The 19,932-nt window shown below is 58.4% G+C and overlaps 7 protein-coding genes across 7 annotated transcripts; all 7 read left to right on the top strand.

Annotated features, from left to right (window-relative positions):
• Window positions 1-401: 401 nt before the first annotated feature.
• Window positions 402-1,166, top strand: LMJF_29_0070 (putative QA-SNARE protein; the record flags this gene model as incomplete). The annotated part of the gene is made up of 1 exon (XM_003722033.1): window positions 402-1,166. The coding sequence occupies one exon, from the start codon at window positions 402-404 to the stop codon at window positions 1,164-1,166; it is 765 nt and encodes a 254-aa protein (XP_003722081.1).
• Window positions 1,167-2,329: 1,163 nt separating this feature from the next.
• On the top strand, window positions 2,330-3,772 carry LMJF_29_0060 (putative tryptophanyl-tRNA synthetase; the record flags this gene model as incomplete). Its single annotated transcript, XM_003722032.1, has 1 exon — window positions 2,330-3,772. One exon carries the CDS (start codon window positions 2,330-2,332, stop codon window positions 3,770-3,772), a length of 1,443 nt encoding a protein of 480 aa, XP_003722080.1.
• Window positions 3,773-4,681: 909 nt separating this feature from the next.
• On the top strand, window positions 4,682-6,697 carry LMJF_29_0050 (conserved hypothetical protein; the record flags this gene model as incomplete). Its single annotated transcript, XM_003722031.1, has 1 exon — window positions 4,682-6,697. The coding sequence occupies one exon, from the start codon at window positions 4,682-4,684 to the stop codon at window positions 6,695-6,697; it is 2,016 nt and encodes a 671-aa protein (XP_003722079.1).
• Window positions 6,698-7,968: 1,271 nt separating this feature from the next.
• Window positions 7,969-8,832, top strand: LMJF_29_0040 (conserved hypothetical protein; the record flags this gene model as incomplete). The annotated part of the gene is made up of 1 exon (XM_003722030.1): window positions 7,969-8,832. The coding sequence occupies one exon, from the start codon at window positions 7,969-7,971 to the stop codon at window positions 8,830-8,832; it is 864 nt and encodes a 287-aa protein (XP_003722078.1).
• A 1,039-nt stretch (window positions 8,833-9,871) lies between these two features.
• Window positions 9,872-11,275, top strand: LMJF_29_0030 (ribosomal protein L3-like protein; the record flags this gene model as incomplete). The annotated part of the gene is made up of 1 exon (XM_003722029.1): window positions 9,872-11,275. The coding sequence occupies one exon, from the start codon at window positions 9,872-9,874 to the stop codon at window positions 11,273-11,275; it is 1,404 nt and encodes a 467-aa protein (XP_003722077.1).
• A 1,326-nt stretch (window positions 11,276-12,601) lies between these two features.
• On the top strand, window positions 12,602-15,739 carry LMJF_29_0020 (transcription factor-like protein; the record flags this gene model as incomplete). Its single annotated transcript, XM_003722028.1, has 1 exon — window positions 12,602-15,739. The coding sequence occupies one exon, from the start codon at window positions 12,602-12,604 to the stop codon at window positions 15,737-15,739; it is 3,138 nt and encodes a 1,045-aa protein (XP_003722076.1).
• Window positions 15,740-18,009: 2,270 nt separating this feature from the next.
• Window positions 18,010-18,900, top strand: LMJF_29_0010 (3,2-trans-enoyl-CoA isomerase, mitochondrial precursor-like protein; the record flags this gene model as incomplete). The annotated part of the gene is made up of 1 exon (XM_003722027.1): window positions 18,010-18,900. One exon carries the CDS (start codon window positions 18,010-18,012, stop codon window positions 18,898-18,900), a length of 891 nt encoding a protein of 296 aa, XP_003722075.1.
• Between the last annotated feature and the right edge of the window lie 1,032 nt (window positions 18,901-19,932).

Here is a 19,932-nt window from a genome sequence, read left to right as displayed (position 1 = left end):
GCACTTGTTTCCATCAACGCTCGTGGTGGACGGCACGCAATCTGCGCGGTGTCCCCTGCTGTCACTGCCATCCGCTCCTGTGGCGTGATCAAACGGAAGAAGAACGGCTCTTTGTAAACGGTGCAAGTTAGACGCTCGACGCATCTCCCCATCCCCGCCGCCATCTTTTTGCTTTGTCGTTCAGTTGCACCACCCGCTTCACCGTTCTCCTCCCTTTCGTTTGCGCCCTTCTGCACCTGCGCGGGGAAGCGGGGCTGTCCCTGCCACCAGAGGCACACACGCACACCTCCGCGCTCGGGTTAGCACAGGCGCTCCTTTTTCCTGGCCTTGCCCCTCTCTTTTCCAGCCCCCGAGAAAAGGCGCTGTGCTTCCCACGCTTCGGGACACCACTGCCATTTCTTATGCAGGAAATGGGGGACCCCAGCTGGCGCCGCGCCTGCGACCTGCTCGCAAAGCATTTGCAGTCGCTCGGGCAGAAGATAACGGCGATACGCCGTATCACCAATCGGCGCAGCTCCATCGAGGAGATCAAGAAGGAGCGCGAGGAGGTGAAGCACATCACACGTGACGCCAACGCTACCGATGTGCAGGACATCCGAAAGATCGTCAAGTCATTTGAGCGCTTCATCTTACTCGACAAGGGTCTTAGTGACGAGGGTAGGAAGCTTGCCAAAGACGCTGAGATGGTTCTCAAGGACTACGAAAGGACCTGCAACGACTTCTACCGTAAGTGCATGCACGGCGAGTCTGCACGGGGCACTCAAAGCAACCGCGCGCTGCGGGCATTCCGTGAGGCAAGCGAGGATGATGACGAAAATGAAGGTCAGGCGCTGTTGAACACGGAGTCCCCGCAACGGGTGCAGTTTGAGCGTGACATGTACGAGGAGCTCATGCTAGAGCGCCAGCGCGAGACAGGCGAGATCGCGGAGAACGTGCGCGACATCCATGAAATTTTCCAGCACATCAACGGAATGATCAACGAGCAAGGAGAGCAGCTCGAGATTGTGGAGAATAACCTCTCCTCCGCAGAGCGTGCCACCCGCAACGCCTCACAGCACCTGCGCCGCGCGCAGCAGTATCAAGCAACGTCATCCCGGAACAAGATGCTCTTCATATGCATGGTGATCATGCTTGCCATCGTTAGCATTGGTCTGCTCATGAACTGAGCCGACGACCCGCTTCCGTTACCGTCGCTGCATACGCGCCGTTGCCCTCCCCCTCCCGTCCCCGCTGGCTCTCTCTGAGCTTTAGTGCCTCCACTGATTTCCGATACTTATTGCGTATACCAGCCTTTGCCTTTGTGTTTATTATGCGTTGCTGATCGCTGTCGCTGCGATTTGGGAGAGGGACGCCGCTGCACGATTCGCTCTCTCTTACCCGTGCTCAGCATTACGCCCTCTCTACAACCGCATATGTCCTTGCTGCTGCTGTGGGCATATGTGTATTGGTGATCGCCCTGCTTTTCCTTCTTCCAGTTTTGCCTCCTCCCTTCCCCTCCGTGCGGGACGTCGCCTCAGCCCAGCGTCCAGGGTCCAGTAGCCCCACTCGCTGTGGGAGAAAGCCAAGCAGCCCCGATCCTTGCCATACATGCCGGACCAGCTCTGGCGGTCACAGGGCCGAGCGCCAGCGACGTGGGGAAGCCCGATGCGCCGCTGCTGATGTCGGCGGCCGTGCCGTGGATGGCGCTGCGTCGGTGCGACCCGCGACAGGGAACACAGGTTCATGCCATCCACACGATAGGCAAGGCGTCGACGTGACTCGAACGTATATGTCGCCCGGCGCCTCGCACTGCGTGCTGGCGCGTGACGCCTGAGTGCCAACGTGAGGGGGAGATGCACCAGGTGGCGACCGGTATAGTGGGTGTGGGTAGAGTTTTTCTTTGGGGCGCAGGGCCCGTGCTCTCCGGTGACTGGGTGGGCGCATCGCTGTGGGGCGTGTGTGCGGCTGCGTTGCGCCCCGCGATGGGCCCTGTGACAGGCCGATGGGTCGCGCGGCGTTTGGCCTGATGCTCCGTGGCAGAGTACGGACACGTTGACGAAAACAAGGTCCTTCTTCGCACTGTGCTTATTTTCATTCGGCATCGCTGTTGGTTCTTGACCTTGTCCGTTTGTGTGCTGTCTGGGCGTGCGTGGTCACACGCATACAAAAACGCCTCAGACAGCCTCTGCGCAGCGCACATGAAACCACGGAGGGACTGCCCTTAGTGAGAGTGGTGGGAGTCTGCGGCCTGCTATCGCCTCATCACGTCTCCTCCTTTCCTTTATGGTTGAGTGGCAATGAATGCTTTACGGCTGACCGTTTTACTTCGTGGCTTCTTCCGCCATGCTTGATGATGTCCCCCTTTCCCCCGCTGCCTGTCTATCTCTCTGGCCTGCTCACCCTTCATGTTCCTACTCGCTGCCTTCACTTCCTTGTGCTTACACCAATGAAAACCCGGGTTGGACTGCATCGCTGCTGCGCATCTTACCTGCGCTTGCTCAGCCAAGATCGACTGCAGCTCCACAACCCAATCGAATTCATTGGCGCACTCCATTTTTTCACCTCGCTGTGCTCTCCGTTGGGTGTTGCCGACTTCTTAAGAATGGAGGACCCCGCCGCGCAGGAGGTTGTCGTGACCCCGTGGACGGTCGAGGGTGACGTGAACTATGACAAGCTCATCAAAAATTTCGGGTGCCAGGCGATCGACGACAAGCTGCTGGAGCGGATGGAGCGGCTGACCGGGAAGAAACCCCATCACTTTCTGCGCCGCGGCATCTTCTTCTCTCATCGTGATTTGAACCTTATCCTCGATGCGTACGAGAAGGGGCAGCCTTTCTACCTGTACACTGGCCGTGGTCCCAGCAGCGAGTCGATGCACGTTGGCCACCTGATACCTTTTATGTTCACCAAGTGGCTGCAAGACACGTTCCATGTGCCGCTGGTCATTCAGCTTACCGATGACGAAAAGTTCTTCTTCAAGGACTTGACGATGGAGGAGATCGATAAAATGACCACGGAAAACTTGAAGGACATCATTGCCTTTGGTTTTGATCCGAAGCTGACGTTCATTTTCAGGGACTTTGAGTACGTCGGACAGATGTATCGCATTGTCGCACGCATCGAGAAGGCGTACACGGCTAGCCAGGTGCGGGGCTGCTTCGGCTTCAAGATGGAGGACAACTGCGGCCGCTGGATGTTCCCTGCGATTCAGGCCGCACCCTCTTTCTCGGCGGCGTTTCCACACATTTTTCCGCTGCAGAAGGGCAACGTCTTCTGCATGATACCGCAAGCGATCGACCAAGACCCGTACTTCCGCCTTACGCGCGACGTGGCGCCGCGCATGGGCTATTTGAAACCAGCCGTCATTCACTCCAAGTTCTTCCCGGGTCTTAGTGGGTCGAAAGGCAAGATGAGCTCATCCACCGGCGCTGCCGTCTTTCTGACGGACACCCCAAAGATGATCAAAGACAAGATCAACAAGCACGCCTTCAGCGGCGGTGGCGCAGATAAGAAGGAGCAGCTGCTTCTTGGTGGTAACACCAACGTCGACGTACCTGTGCAGTGGCTCCGCTTTTTCCTCGAGGATGACGAGGAGCTGAAGCGCCTCCAGAAGGACTACATGCTTGGCCGCATCATGACCGGTGACGTGAAGAAAGTCCTCATCCGACAAATCACCAGCATCGTGACGGCACACCAGGAGTCGCGGAAAAAGGTAACGGAGGCCGATGTGGAGCTCTTCACTGCCGTCCGCGTGATGGGACCTGCGAAAGAGGAGGCGGAGTCAAGGAAGTAAACTGGCTGCAGTGGCTGGTATGGGATTGTCTGCGTGTCCGCGGGACGGAGTGAGACGCGCACGCTCGACGATCCCGTGCGACTTTGGTGGGAAGCGACGTAGAGGCGCACAGCTCAAGAATGAGAGGGTTGGCAACAGTCGCACACACGCAGGTGCCAGCGCTGTTGCCTTTCTACGCTTTGCCACGCAGTGGGATAGTCACTTTGCGCGGGCCTTCTCTTCCCTCACAGTAGGAAGGAAGCTCCCCTACCGCGCAGCTACCACGTGAAGGTATGAATTTGGAGATGTCAGACGATATACAACTAATGTGTCACACTACTTCCCCTCCTCTCTTGTTGGCAACGTGGCATCTCAACATGCATGCAGGGGTCTGCTCGCGAGCTAGACAACAGCAGGCAAGCTTCTTGCTAGCTGGCTCTTTCGCTGCGAGGAGGAGGGGGGCACCGCGTTTGCTTCTTTTTTGAGTGTGTGTTGTTTCTATGCGCATGTGCCGCTGCCCTTTCCACTGCGAGTGATGCGACATGCGTGCACTGCGCATGTGTGCTGAGGTTGCCCGGGAAGGGAGATCAGGAGAGCCGTGAAGAGGCAAAGGAGCCCCGCTCGCGACCGCCGAAGCCCTTCTGCGCTTTCCCCCTTTTTGTTGCAGACGACACTCATTTGTGCACTTTCTCTTCCTCTCTCGCCAGCTCTGCCCTGCCCCCCCCCTCTCGCTCGCTCATCGTGCATCATATGTGCTGCTCTGCCGGGCTCCCTTGACGACACCAACTCTCCCTCTGTGACGATGCAACGTTGTCCTTTCACCCTACGGCATCTTTCATCTTGCGGACCTCCTCAGTCCAGAAAACTACAGCGCTTTCTAGGGGCGGAGTTGTGCGTTCGTTTGGAGACGTTTTCATACACGGCTTTCGAATGCGACGACCTGAGCCGTGGCAGCGCCTGCTGTCCCACGTACGCCACACCATCGCTACACCGTTTGTTTTGCGAATCGGCACCGGCCCGCCAGGCTCTCTCCCACCGGTGGCTGCCGCCCCCCACCCCCCCTCAGCTCTGCCTACAATTGCTGCGAACTACTCTGAGCTCTCGGCTTTTGAAAAGGATTATGCCGCTCGCTGTTTGGAGTACGTTGCCCACCAAGCGGATGATACCCAGGTGGAGGAGTGCGACTCGATTCCGCACCCTACCTCGTCGTCCTCGGTAGCGCCGACGCTCCCGGAGGACCCGTGTGCCTCGACGTGGCGCCCCCTCTTCGACCTCCTTGTGCTTCCCGACGGGTCCCTGTGCATCGGGTGGTTTCGCCACCATGCGCTCGACCTGCAGTGGGGGCATCACGTGGAGGCCTACGTTGCAGACCTGTGGCAAAAGGCACCGCGCACGTTGTGGCTGCATTGCCGTGAGAAGATGAACTTCCTGGTGCGCAGGCAGCTGCCGATGCGCCATCGGCACCTAGCCGTCTTTTCTCGGAAGGACACGGTTTCTCCCGACGAGGAGCAAAGTTTGCAGGCAGCTGTCCGCTCTCTTCATGCGGCGGCATCGACCGCATACCATTTAGAAGATAATGTCCTGCTGCACGCCTCAACCTCGGGCAGGCCCACGCTGCTTTTTGTGCGAGCGCTGATGCGCGACATTGAGCGGCGCGATCGGGAGCTCCCCACCGGCACCGCCGTTGCAGTAATGCAACTTCTTGTCTTGACGTTCGCGACGTACTACGACGGCATGCCGCGAGACATGGCCGAGGCGATCGCGGCCTCCGCAGGCCAGATATGTGCCTTGACGAGTGACTCCGGCTGCCACCAGCTCCTCGCTTGGGGAGCGCTGCTGGTGGGATGCACGGATGACCACGCAAAGGCCGGCATAGAGGTCGTCCAAGGTGATGCAGCCACACAGGCACTCACATTAACGTTGCTGAGTTCGATTGCCATCCCAGGAGCGGAGCGAGAAGCGGCGTTGCGGTGGCACGCGGAGCATCACCTGCATCCGCTCTGTGACACTCTTGTCTCGGAAGAGGCACTACTGCTCGATGCCCTTTCTGCTTTCCGCTCCGGCGCCCAAAGTGCAGAATATCGCTCCGTGCGTTCCTCCTGCGCGGCTACCGGCGACGTGCCTATCGATAGAGATGCCACAAACAGTGGAGCTGCTCGCGGTGATGTGGCCGCGTGGCACTTCAGCCGTGTTCTGGACCAGAAAGTGGGCGATCCGGAGGACGAGGCGGTGCTGCGCTTGGAGCCGGCTAAGGAGTCAGATCAGCTTCCTCTCCCGTGGCTACCCGGCACCGGCGTGGACGCCAAGGGCTGCTGGTGCACGCTCCTCACCCACTCGAGGATCCTGCTGTCCCACAGCAAGGCTGACAGCCGCCACGCGCGCAGCACCGCTGCGTATCGCCATGCAGCCACAGTGAAGCGGGTGCATTGTATGCTGCGCATCGCTCTGGTGCGGCGCTGCCTGTTTGAGACGACCGACGCCAACATATCCAGCCAGTACTCGATCCTCACTCACCTCTTCTCCTCTGCTCAGGCCCCGTCGGCGCGCCTGACGCTCATTCACCTCGCGACCACCCACGTGCCTCGGGAGGTGATCGACCCTGAGAAGCACCAACGGACGCTAATGGGGCTTCTCTTTCTCTTCCCATCCTTGTCACTGCGCTCCCTTTATGGCGGCACAGTGGCGCGTGCTCACGCGTCACTGTCCACCGCTGCTTGCGCGCTGCAGTGCACCTCGTGCCTCGACAATTCTCAAACGTCTGCGGCATCGAATAGCCCCTTAACAGTGCGCATTCCGGCCAGATGCGCGGAGGGTCTAGCGACCCGGCTACATGGTCGAGACACCGCGCTGATTTGCGTGGTGCACACGGTGTCGAACGAACCTGACGCTGCTTTTCTTTTGGATGATTTGTGTATGAACCTTCACACAATTCTGCGCCGCTCTTGATCTGCGGATGCGTGCGCACTCTCTACAGACGCTCTTGCCCTCCTGTAAAGGTAAGAAGGGCCCGAAGTAAATCCTCGTTTCCGCTCCCTGATCACTGGACCATGCGCTGCTGCCCATGCTTCGGGTGGCACAGCAGAGTAACGACACCTTTTATTTTCTGCGTTGGGGCCATTGTGCGCCGCAGGGCTATTTGTTCCCCTCCCCGCCAGCCGGCCCTGCTCCCCGTAGCAGCGGCACGCAACGGTGCTTTGGCCCCGTTTCTTTCCCTTACAAGCCTTGCTGGCGTTTCGAACGCTTGCCTGCGGCGCTATCCCCACGATCTCTCTCCCTCCTCTCTCACATCTTCCTTATTCCCTTCGTTCTCACTGGCAACTCTGAAGACAGAGGGGCGTCGCCTCAGCCCAGCGTCCAGGGTCCAGTAGCCCCACTTGCTGTGGGAGAAAGCCAAGCAGCCCCGATCCTTGCCATACATGCCGGACCAGCTCTGGCGGTCACAGGGCCGAGCGCCAGCGACGTGGGGAAGCCCGATGCGCCGCTGCTGATGTCGGCGGCCGTGCCGTGGATGGCGCTGCGTCGGTGCGACCCGCGACAGGGAACACAGGTTCATGCCATCCACACGATAGGCAAGGCGTCGACGTGACTCGAACGTATATGTCGCCCGGCGCCTCGCACTGCGTGCTGGCGCGTGACGCCTGAGTGCCAACGTGAGGGGGAGATGCACCAGGTGGCGACCGGTATAGTGGGTGTGGGTAGAGTTTTTCTTTGGGGCGCAGGGCCCGTGCTCTCCGGTGACTGGGTGGGCGCATCGCTGTGGGGCGTGTGTGCGGCTGCGTTGCGCCGCGCGATGGGCCCTGTGACAGGCCGATGGGTCGCGCGGCGTTTGGCCTGATGCTCCGTGGCAGAGTACGGACACGTTGACGAAAACAATACATTTTCTCTCTCTGGGAGACGACAGACGCTACGCAGCTGCCTTCAACCTTCACCTCTCCTTCCCGGTCACGGATACTGTTTGCGGTGCTTGTTCTCAAGCTGTTCTGCAGGCACGCGTGCGGCTTGGTGCGTCTAACAGCCCTTCAGTCTTGTGCACTTCTTCAGTACGGCGCCATCATGCGTGTTGTCGCCCTCATGATATCTTTTTCGTCTTCCTCTCTACGCATTCACGTATGCAACCCATTCTCTGTCGTCAGGGGGCTGTTCTGCGGCCATCACAGTTGCACTGATAAGAGCTGTTGAACGAGAGACAGCGTCTGGTTTGACAGGAAAAGGAGCTCATGCTAGCTGCTATACAGGGATTTGGGACACGGGTGGCGGCTCGCACGGCCGGACAGGCTCTCCGTCGAGGTCTAGGTGTTGTGCCGCTGCGGCGTTGCTGTCCTTTCCGCTGCGCCTCTTCAGCATCGCTGCCGTCCGACGTGGAGGTGCACCAAGGCTCCGACGACTACCGCCACAGCGACGATGCCTTCACTCTGTCGACAGAGGTTCTCGGAACAGCGGAGGAAAAAGCTACCCTGGATGAGGACGAGTTTGACGAGCTGGAGGCTGCGTCGCAGGAACTGCATGACCTGTGCTATGCCTTGATTGCTCACCTTCGCTGCGCGGACCCGGAGGCCAACAAGGCACTGTTTGAGCGTCGCGTTCAGCGAGCCTTTCGTGAGCCGAAGCCTGAGCAGTACCGTCGCCTTCTTCACGGCCACGGCGACCGCAGTCTGCGCCGCCGCAACAATTACCGCACTCGCAAGGACTTCCAGGAGGCCCACCGGCTTTACCTGCAATGGTGTGACAAGCTGTTGTTGCTACTCACCCAGCCTGTGCTGGATCGCCTCGTCAAGAGCGCCGGAAAGGGTCACCGCGACTTGCGAACAGACGGCGTTCATCGGTATCGCCGGCCCCTGGAACGCGCCACCTGGCGGTCGTTTCCTCATCGCTGGTTTAAACACGCACCGTTCGAGGTGCAGCAGCTTCGCGCAGACATTCCGGAGTCGGCGGTGCTGAATACGCGTTTCTACCGTGACCACGCAACACTTCGCTATCTGTTCACACTCATGGAGCCGCAGCACGCTTTTCGGGAGAAAATCGAGCGTCGCGTGATGGATTTGACACAGAGGTACGACCCCTTGCGAAAGTCCATAGAGTGACGCCGCCGCTCTGCCACAACGCTGACTTTATGTTTATGTGTGCGGCTCTCTCTCTCTCTCTCTCTTTACCGGCGCATGCGTGTGTCTTTATAGAGCCGTGCAGTGTCTTGGTTGTGCTCGCTGGTGGGCTACCGTGTGCTTCTTTGGTATCTTCACAAGAAACACGCCAGTGCTGAAGCACGGTTGAGTGGCACATTTTTGCAACTTCCACGTCTCGCATGCCGCTGTGTGCACCACTGCCTGTAGCGGCGCAGACGGTGGGCATTCACACCCGTACACACACAAGCGCATTGAATGGAGTCTATGCCCCGTGATACAGAGAAGAAGATGGTAGGCGGCGAGGAGAGAGCGTCGGGTTGCGGTTGAGGCGCAGCCGCTCTTCGGTGCGGTTTCTTCCCTCGTGCTTTTGCTACTAGGCAGGCGTCTGTGCGTGTGTGTGTGTGTGTGCAGCGAAACTGCATTCTCTAACAGTCCAACTTGTTCAACTGAGTCGTCAACGCGAACTCATCGACGCGCTGCAACACCCTACAGGGTGTGCTGTGTACGGTCTGCTGCGGTTTCGCTTTTTGCATCATCATTTTTCCGCCGCACTTGGAGCGGCCGCATATCTCGCATGTCTTGTTGTCTGCGCTTCTCTTCACGTTTCTCGTTTCCTCGCTTCTCCTTTGCTGTTGTACGCCCTTTTTCTCTTGGCTCGCTCCCCGCTTGCCGTTAGGCGGCGGCATCGCGTGAGACAGTCTGCGCGTACTCTGTACCTGGGCCGCCCCCTGCCCCCCTCCCCCCGGACAGGCTGAGACGTTCTTCGAATCAACCTTGCCATTGCGCGTACGCGCGTTCACAGCATTTGTAACCTCAGTAGTTCATCAACGCAGGCCGACGTACACTTGTTGTCGCGTTGTGGAGGGGACGATTGAGCGGCACTTGAGGCACAGCGCCTTCGGTCACCGCGGGTCTACTTTTGCTGTCTCCGGCTCACTGTTTTGCGTCATTGCATCTCTCTTCGTGTTGGTAGGCTCGCGCGTGTGCGTATTGCAGCAAAATGCATCGTTTCCGTGTGTGTGCGCTCGGCGCTGCCTTTTGCGTGGCGCGGCGATGGCGCAGCGGCGGGGGCCCTGGCGATCGGCGTGTTCGGACAGACTGGTATCGTTGCTATCCTTCGCTCATGGAGGAAAAAGACCGCGACATGTACCACTGCTACTACCCTTACTTGTTCGACCATGGCGACAAGATGAGCTTATACCCGAAAATCCCCGACAACCCCCGCGAATGGCAGGTGGAGCAGCTGCAGACAACGTACGACGCGATCCGCGAGGACAAGTACGACGCGTTTGTTCGCTTACGTGCAAAATTCCCCGAGCTCTACCAAGACACGTATGCCTGGGACAACCCGCCACCGTTTGGAGAGTTCAACATGTTTTACAGCGTTCGCTTTGGGATGATCGGTGTCAAGGCCTTCACCTGCAAAGACTACGATGACCTGGGCAACCAGTTTGACTGCACCGCATTCTGGTTTCCCGACAACCAGATTGTCAAGCACTCTACCCGTAACGGCGATGTGGGGACGGACAAGGTTTATGTTGGAGCGATGAACGTGCCGGTGGAGTTTCACAAACCGCATGTGGCGGCCTTTTACAAGGCGGCCGGCGTACCCGTGAAGCATGTGTCTGCCGGCTTTCCTGTCACGCCGGATGCGTACGCGCCGGTCGGGACCAAGCTTGATGTGCGCCACTTCAAACCTGGTCAGGAGGTGACCATCACCTTTCAGAACACCGACTACGGCTATCAAGGCGTCATGTTTCGCCACGGCTTTGACGGTGGCTATGTCTGGCTCGGTGACTCCAAGTGGCAGCGACGCCCCGGCTGCATGGGTGCAGAGGGACAGAAGCGCATCTACCCCGGTCATCGCATGGCAGGGCAGACGGGCGCCTCTGCGGAAACCTACGATGGTGTTCCGGTGTGGCGCATCGACTACAAGAACTCGCTCATCTACCTGCCCACCCTCATTGACGCCGATGTCGGGACTTACGTAAAGTTTAGGGACACCATCAACACGAAAGGATACACGCTGTGGAATGAGCACCGCGGCACCCCACCTTTCCCCACCTTTATCCCTAGCGAGGAGGAGGACCTCAGCAAACTGGCCACCGACGAAGGCCAGCTTACCTCTCCTCCGCTGTACATGTACTTCCGCGACGAGTTTGCCGCAGCGCAGCTCGTGACCCAGGCGGATGTCGAGGATGCCAAGAGTGCCAAGCCGGCGACCGCAGCGCCCAAGAAGAAGGTGTACGACCTGAAAAAGTACACTGAAGCCAGAAAGAAGTACCGCAAGAACCTGCAGAAGGCACGCAAGTACAAACTCATGGGCGTCCGAACGCGCGCTCACGAGAAGCAACAGGAGGCTCGGCGCGCAAAGATTCTGAAATATAAGCGCGTCAAGACGTGAGACGCGTGATTATTACGGCCCTATTGAAGCATCGTTTGCGAGCACCAGCGAGTTTGTGTGGGTTTGGTCAGCCGCATGATGAGGCAGAGAAGGTGTCTTGCGCGCACGGAGGCGCTGACGACGACGGTGCACGAGTGGACACCGTTGCTCGCTTTGTCTCTGTGGCTTGTCGCATCTCTGCCCGCGCACGTGTTCGCGTGCTGGTGCGTGTGTGTGTATTCAACACGCAGTCCCTCTGAGCCGCTCAGGGGGCTTGTCGGCCACAGCGTCATGCTTGCGTTTTCCACTGGCTTCCTTGCTGCCATCCCATCAGCGAAAAAGAAAGGCGAAGGCCCAGACACAGTAGGACGGTAGCGAGTGACGAAGTGAGTCGCGTCGCCAATGACCGCGCCGGCGGTAGACCAGCCCCAGTTGCACAGATGATTGTACTCATAGCTCGCCAAGAGAGTAAGTCGAGTCGTAAGTATCGGAGCTCGCCTGCGGCGAGTGTTATTTTTCAGCAAACACCCACCCACACCCACACACGCAGAGCCCACGCCATCAACCGGTTCGCACCACGATGATGTGAGAGCCATTACAGCACCAACGCCGTCTCCTGACGTTTACTCACACCCACCTAAAATAAATCCCTCCCTGACTTCTTACCGGCTGTCTTTTTTGTTCTTGAAGCTCTTGAGTTGTACCGCCATTCGTTCTTGTGTGCTTGTTGGTCCCTCATCCTCTACACTGCTCGCTCTGTCTCCTTCTGTCCTGCGTATGCGCCTGTAAGTTTGCAGAACAGGTTGCAGTTGCATGTTGGCCCCCTCCTCCTCCTCCTCCGCTTGCTCCCGAGGATCTCTTTCACTTCTGTGTGTCTGTGTTGTGGCATACACTCGCGGCCACATGCCAGAGCAGTGCGTTGGCTTATCACTCCCACTCGCCCTTCTTCTCTCCCCATGTCTTGCACGCTGATTCCTTACCACTGCGCCGCAGATTTTCCCCCACCAAGCGGCAAAGGCACACACTCCCACACACACACACACACACACACAAAACGATTGCTTTCGGATCGGGCCTTGAGTGACCCGCCATTGGTACGACGGACAGCAGAGGTGGGATCTACAGAGAAGGTCGCATTCGTTCGAGGCATTCCATCTTTCCACGCTCTTGCGCAGGCCCACCCTGACACAGACACGCGCACAAACGCTCAAGCAACAGAAATCCGTTCGCGCACGTGCCCGCGGATACACATAGAGACAAAGAGCGGCACAACGGTAATAATACAAAACATAAAAGCAAGTGGTTCTGCTTCTCGGTATTTTGTGGGTTTGACCGAGCCGGTGCGCAATGCAGCCTTCCGCGAACCATACTATTTCTGCGTCCCGGCTTAGCGCCGTTTTGGCGCAGTGGCAGGCTGCTGCTGCCCGTGGAGACGCAGCGGCGAAGCAGTGCTCCGCGTGGGCCTGTGTCTTTGGCGAGCGTAGCGTCAACACGCCCGATAACCAGCGTGGGCAGGCGATCCTTCAGTACCTCCTGGAGGCGAGGGAGCCGGTATGCAACACCGCCGCACTCATCACGGAGGATGTGACGCTCATTCTTCACGGAGCAGGCGTACGCGTTGCGGCGCCGCCGACTAAGCTCGAGGGCCACACCGTCGAGGTGGTCGAAGGGGTCGAGGCGGCGCAGGCGCGGGTCGCTGCCCTGCTCGCCGGAAAGACAGTTGGTGCCCCCGTGAACGAGTTTGCGATTCAGGAAGGCACATTTGCGTCAGCCTTCACTGAGCTCGTGCGCGGAGCCGTGCCCAGTGAGTCGCTTCTATCGGCTGCCCCTGCGCTGGGTGAGCTCCTTTTCGTGAAGGATGATGCCGCTCTTGGTTGCGTGGAGAAGGCTGCGGGGCTGTGCTGCGCTGTCTTTCGCCGTTACGCCCGCGACTGCATCGCAAACGAGATGGCGAAGAGGGACCCCAAAACCCTCTACGACGTGCGCCAGATGCTGTACGCCAAGCTGGAGCGGCCCAACACAATTCAGGCGCTCGAGTCGCTCGCAGTGGACGATTTTTCTCTCGTCACCGGACTGCCGCCGTGTCTCTTTCACAAGGGCACGTACAACTCCCAGCTTAACGTGGACGAGGACACCCTCAAGGCGGCGTGCAATGTTCCGATTCACGGGGATGTAGTTGTGGTCCGATTTGGCGTCAAGAACACAGGCTACACCGCCTTCTTCGGTCGCACGCTACTGGTGGCGTCGGCAGCACCGTCAAACGCGAAAGAAGCGTATCAGTTCGCCTACGATGTGAGCGCTAAGCTCATGGAGCTTCTTGTCCCTGGCGCACGACTGAGCGACGTGTACGCCGGCGTCATGCAGTACGCGAGGGACCAGAACTCTGACCTGGCCGCGCTCCTATCGAAAAACTTTGGTTTCTCTACGGGTCTTCTCGTCCTCGAGGCTCGCGGAAACATCTCGGAGAAGGGCACCGCGATCATCGCCGACGGGATGAGCTTTGTGATACGGGTCGTGCTCGAGTCTGTGCCCAGCGCAGGCGGTGAGGGCACCTTTGACGTGGAGCTCACCGACACGGTAATCATACGCGGCGGTGTGGCGGAGCTCAAGACAAAAGTGGCACGCAAGCTGGCGGAGGTTCTCTACGAAGACCTCGATGAAACGGCCGCCGCGGCGGAGGCCGCGCAGCAGGTGCATCGTGACTTAAGCAAGATCACTCGTCAGGGCCAGTCTGACACCATGATAATCTCGCGCGAGGCGCAGCGCGAGCAGGAGCTGCGGCAGCTCCTCAGCGAGCTGCACGCCGAGTTCCTAGCGGCAGGTGGCAAAAAAGGGACGCAAACCTCGACGAAGGAGTACCGCGCATGCGACATTGGCCGCCTGTCGTTTGACGAGCTGACTCCTTACAACCCGGAGGACCGGGTGCCGCCGCCGGAGAGCAAGAAAGGCATCTTTGTGCAGACGGACAAGAAGGTGGTGTGGCTGCCGGTGTGCGGCCGCGCCGTGCCCTTTCACGTGTCGACAGTGAACAGAGTGGATGTCAAGGCTGAGGGCGGCAAGTACACGATGACCGTCACATTCCATGCAATGCAGGAGGCCAACGTGGGCTACAAGCTGAACCCCACCAAGGTCTTCGTGAAGGAGCTGGGGTACTCGAGCTCGAGGGACATGTTCACGGACTCTGCAATCGCCATTCAAGGCATTCAGCAACGCATCAAGAACGAGGACGCTGCCCGAAAACGTGCCCTCACCTCCGCTTCCAACGGGAGGCTGACGGTGACGCCCAATCCGCTGCGTCTCCCGACAGTGAAGATTCGCCCGCCGATCACGAACGCGAACCGCCAGAACAAAGGCTGCGTGGGCAATCTCGAGCTGCATGCGAACGGGCTGCGATTCTCATTCCTCGGGGGTATCCCGATTGACATGCTCTTCGAAAACATCAAGCACGTCATCTTTCAACCTGCGGTGAAGAGCATCTACGTGATTTACCACGTTACGCTGAAGAAGCCGATCGAGATCAACCGCAAGAACGTGCTAGAGGTTCAGTTTGTGGCAGAGGTGATGGAGAGCAGCGAGCTCGCGAGTTCGGCTCGGAGATCGTTCGAAGAGGAGGTACAGGCAGAGGAGCGCGATGAGATGCGCATCCGGCAGACAAACAAGCAGTTCATCACCTTTGCCCACGCCGTGGAGGAGCGAAGCAAGATCAAGACGCAGCTGCCCACGAACCAGTTCTCGTTCGACGGCGTTCACGCTCGCTCCATGACCATGTTCAAAGGCAATCGCGAGGTCCTCTGGGCTATCAGCGACACCCCAGCCTTCACACAGAGCGTCGACGAGGTCGAGGTGGTCTCCTTTGAGCGCATCCTCCCAGGCAGCGCGACGTTTGACATGTCGCTCATCCTGAAGGACTACAACAAGCCGGTCATCACCATCAACTCGATCCCGCGCGACTCGCTCGACCACATTAAGGACTGGTGCCTGAGTGCACGGCTCTACTATATGGAAACTGCTGTGAACCCCAACTGGCGTACCACGATGAAGGAGATCCGCGAGGACCCCGACTGGGACCCGTGGCTGCGCGGGGACGGCTGGTCGGTGCTCAACAATGAGACGAACGACGAGGAGGACGAGGAGGAGGACGACGATTCCGACTCGGACTCGACGTACTACGAGGACGAAGATGACTCCTCTGATTCCGACGACAGCTCCTGGCTCGAGGACGAGGAGAGTGACCCGTCGTCTGGCAGCGACGAGAGCGACGAGGCGAGCGCCGCCAGCTGGGACGAGCTGGAGCGTCGAGCAGCCGCTAAGGACCGTCAGAGGGACATGAGCGATGACGACGACTACCACCCACGTAAACGGCAGCGTGCCGGTGCGGCGGCACCTGCGCCACCGGCAGCCCCCACTACCCGACCCTCCAAGATGCCGCTCAACATGGCTGGGCGCGCAGGCGGGGGCGCTGTTCCACCAGCGCGCCGATTCTAGGCGCGTTCCGACGCAGTGGCCGCTATTGCATGCGCGTGTGTGTGCATAGGCGACTCACAGCACTGGCTTGGCATTGATCAAGCTGTTCTCGTTACTCATACGATGTGTCTCTGTGCACTGTGTACGGGCGCTGATAAGTAACGCAATCACGTAGCCCGATAAGTGTGCCTATTGGTGGCGAGGCAGGAGCCGTTTGGGTAGGCAGAGTTGAGACTGCTGGGAGAGGCGGTGTCATGCCTCTAGCATTTCTGCGTTAATTGTGTTCATGAGCGTGACAGGGTCTATCGCTGTTGCTTTATATTTATTTTCCTATCCGCCTTGCTTCTCTCGCATAGATAAATCAGTGGAGGGTTGTAAACGACGAGTGTCTTGCAGCGGCGCAAGTAGAAGGAGCGGAAGGCGACAAATGTGTTGAGGGAATATGCGGTCTTATCGGTCAAGGTGCAATGAAGTGTGTCAGGTGTCAGAGCGTCGCGGAGGCAGAAAAAAGGGGGGGGGACGGCAGGGCGTATCCTCTGGGCTACTCCAGCGTGTCGTAACTCTTTTTTCGTTTATTTATGACGGCATCGCCCATCTTTGCAGACCACCCATCTCCACACCTCGGCTCCATCAAGAGTGAACTCGTAAAACTAGATGCTATGCGCTGTGTGGCGATGATAAACCGGTACTTGGCCTCGCTTCTTCGCCGCCTTGTCACTCCAACCCTTTCCTTGCTTCTTTACCTATCTCACGCGTGTTAGCGTATCCTCGCAGTCGACGTCGCTTACCAGACGAGCTGAGAAGCCGACAGCATGGCACGTTATTGGTCGCTCGATTTTCATGCCACCACTTCACCTACTCACATGCGGACAGCTGAGCCAACGAGGACCTAGTGTCTGAGTCGTTGTGCAGACAGGTTATGTACATGAGGTACGCCATGTGCGCACTGACTTGCCTAGACAACCGCTGCGGTACTTTCGCAAGGACGGCTTCTTGGTGTATCCGGGTAGCATCTTCGTGGATGTGCAACTTATGCGCTCACAGCTGCCCTCTGCGCTCTTGAGAACCAACTCAAAGGGTGATATGGTACCCCACATCTCGCTGGCCAACATGCACCCGCCGCCAAAGAGCCTCTGCGTTCACCGCGTGCTATCGCCTGTCGCCCACTCCAGGTGCTGCGTCACAGGTCGAAAGCCGCCGGCCACCATCCACCCTGACGACGCTTCTCGGAGCAGCCATCACGTACACCAGCTGGTCACGCGAGCGGAGCACGACGAGCCTGTTGCGTGCCTGATGAGCTGACGAGGAGGGGGGGGGTGGACGGTTATCACACGGCGCTAAAGGAGGTATGTAGCACACTTCCCCTGCTCGGAGCGGCTGAGATCTCACCGTGGCACTCTGTATCGCGCCTTTGCTGCAATCAAGGTGCGTAGTGTGTAGTCTTGCGTTCACAACACCCCTGTGTCCGACGTCCGTCACACGGAAGTACTGCCAGGGTTCACACCCGGTCTATGGGCGTGCGTCGCCTTAGTATCCGGCAGCTCAACAACGCTGACGACACCGAGCTGCGTGCGCATCGCTGTCCACGGTGAGGTGCTGGCGAAGGAGCACAGGAGCACAAGCGCGCTGCCTCTTCAGTGCTTGATACCCTCAACGTCACGGTGCGCAAGGCATGCTGCTCCTCCCACGACGGAACTGCATCGCGTGGATCTCGGCCGAGCCTATTCGTACTGTGGCGCCGAGGAGTCCGTAGCTGCTACATCCGTAGTACCGTGCGCTTCAGCGGCGACTTTGGGCAATTTCGGCATCTGCTGTGGGTGCACCCACGGGGCGGCAGCTCTTCTCGACTCCCTCTTGTCCGGTTGCGTGCGCGTCACACCGTACGCGCCGGCAGCATGACGCCGCTCTGGCACCGCTTCTACTCCCGTATGCGCGGTGGACAGCGCACCTGCGTGTGCGGCATCGTTTGTTCTCACAGTTTCATGGCCGTGCACGGCTTTAGAACTAAGGCAGCCTCAAGTTGCCACCCCTCACGCAAAGGAAAAGCAACGCAACACACTGCTGAATCAAGACTGTCGCAAACCTATGAGTTGCACGTGGTCACCTTTGTCTGCATCCTGAACTCTCGTGCCAATGTCAACGTTGTCTTTCCCTACACCTTCGCCTGCACCACATCTGATGTCTTCCCTTCTCGTCTCCTCCCCACTCACTATGGATTCTGTGCGCTTTGCCTCCCCGTTGTTCGCAGCACTTGCCTGCGGTGTGCCGCTGCCGTGTTTCACTAAACGAGCATGAGGTGTTTTCGTGCTTCCTGCTGCGCGCCGTCGCCGTGGCAGCGTGCGTGCTCAACGGTTGCAAGCGTGTCCGACACCGCCGATCTGGTCATTGTGCGTGAGTCGCCTCTCGACAACGTGGTGCTTCTCGAGATGAACAACGGGCGCGCCAACGTTCTGACGCCCGAGTTCATTTCAGCGTTCCTGAACAAGCTTAGTGACCTGTGCGACCCAGACAAGTCAAAGTGCAGCGGTATTATCCTCACATCCAAGAACCCCGGTGTCTTTAGCGCCGGACTTGACCTCAACGAACTCAATACAAACCTCTCGCAGGATCGATTTGCGCAGTACTGGAGCCAGTTCCAGAAGCTCTTCACCACCTTGCACGCGCTACCGGTACCACTGGTGGGCGCCATTAACGGGCACGCTGCGGCAGCCGGCTGCATCGTCGCCCTCGCTTGCGACTACCGCGTCATGGCAAGGAGACATCCTACAAAGCCCACCCACTTGACTATTGGTATCGCCGCCGCTAAGCACGGTTTTGTTGTGCCGTCTTACGTGGCTGCGTCTATGGAGCACGTCGTCGGATTTCGCAAAGCCGAGGAACTGCTCTGTATGGGCTTACTGCTGTCCGCTGGCGAGGCCTTGAAAGTCGGACTTGTCGACGAGGTCGTAGAGCACCACGACGAGACTGTTGTGCCTTGTCTGCAGTTCATGGAGAAGCTGCTGGAGCTCCCCTCCCCCGCACCGTATTGGATGATTAAGGATTTGTCACGTCGCCACATCCTTGCCCCGCTGTGCACTCCGGCTCTTCGAACACAGGACATGGTCAGCTTCTATAACCTCTTTAGCAATCTGCAGGTGAAGAAGATGTTAGCGGAACATGCACAGAAGTTTGCGAAGAAGTAGAGGACACCACCTCCCTTTCACAATTTTCTTTCTTGAGGCAATGACACACCAAGCCTGAATGATGTAGGCTAACTTATCACACCTCCACGACGACGCCGAATTTGAGAGGTCATATGCTAAGTTCTCGCAAGAAAGCAAACAAAGGATAAACACGAAGCCACCGCCAACACGACCCTCCGCTTTCACACGAAGGGAGATTACCCACCTCACCATCTATGTGTTTGTTTCCCAGCGCGCTGTGTCTTTCCTTTCTTTTATATGCCTGTCGCACTTCCTCGAGAGCTCTTCTCGCAGATTCTGGCCTGTGCGCCGCCTCGACGCACTGTAAAACTCTTCTGCTTGTAACCGCGCATCTGCTGAAGCTCTCATCTCCTCCCCGATTTATCTTTTGCTTGCCGCAGCAGAACCGGTTGCACTACTTCCTAATCGTACATCTTCTGCTCAACTCCGCTTCTCCTTCTCCATAGCGTTCGAACAAGCTGTTGCTACACTTTCCCGAAACGGGGAGAATAAGATGAGTATCTCCGCCTGCTGTCTTCCTATTCTCGATGTGGTTCTTGCTGAGGCAGTATCGCTTGCACACGCCAGGGCGGTGGTGTGTGACGCCGACGTATACGGTCTGTACGCGGCTCCACCCGACAAGGTCCTGCTTCACTGTGCATCGCGGAAACGGCTCCGAGCGTTTCTCCCTCAAAAAACCCTCACATTGCTCATTTGCTGCCAGCCCTGTCTCCACCATTCGAACGTTTTCGATAACTCCGCAGGGGTGTCTGTGAGCATGTTGGACACGGGTGCAAAAGCCACCTTCTGGTAGAGCGCGGGAACAGTGAAGAGCGCTACAGTGGCGCAGCTTATTTGCGATTGTGTTGTGCCGCCTACCGACGACTCAGCTGTTCGACCGCCAATTCCGCGCGCCTTTTTGGTGTTAGGCTGTGCCTTTTCCTTGCTTGCACAGCGACACCCTCTCCAACTGGACGGGTGCGTGACGGTGTACTAGTGTACTGGTGTACGCGTGTACTGGTAATCACTAGT

The sequence above is a fragment of the Leishmania major genome, chromosome 29 (genome assembly GCF_000002725.2).
Source record: "Leishmania major strain Friedlin complete genome, chromosome 29".
NCBI classification, from domain to species: domain Eukaryota; phylum Euglenozoa; class Kinetoplastea; order Trypanosomatida; family Trypanosomatidae; genus Leishmania; species Leishmania major.
The sequence above is the reverse complement of the archived record's forward strand: the minus strand, read 5'-3'. Positions and strand labels throughout refer to the sequence as shown.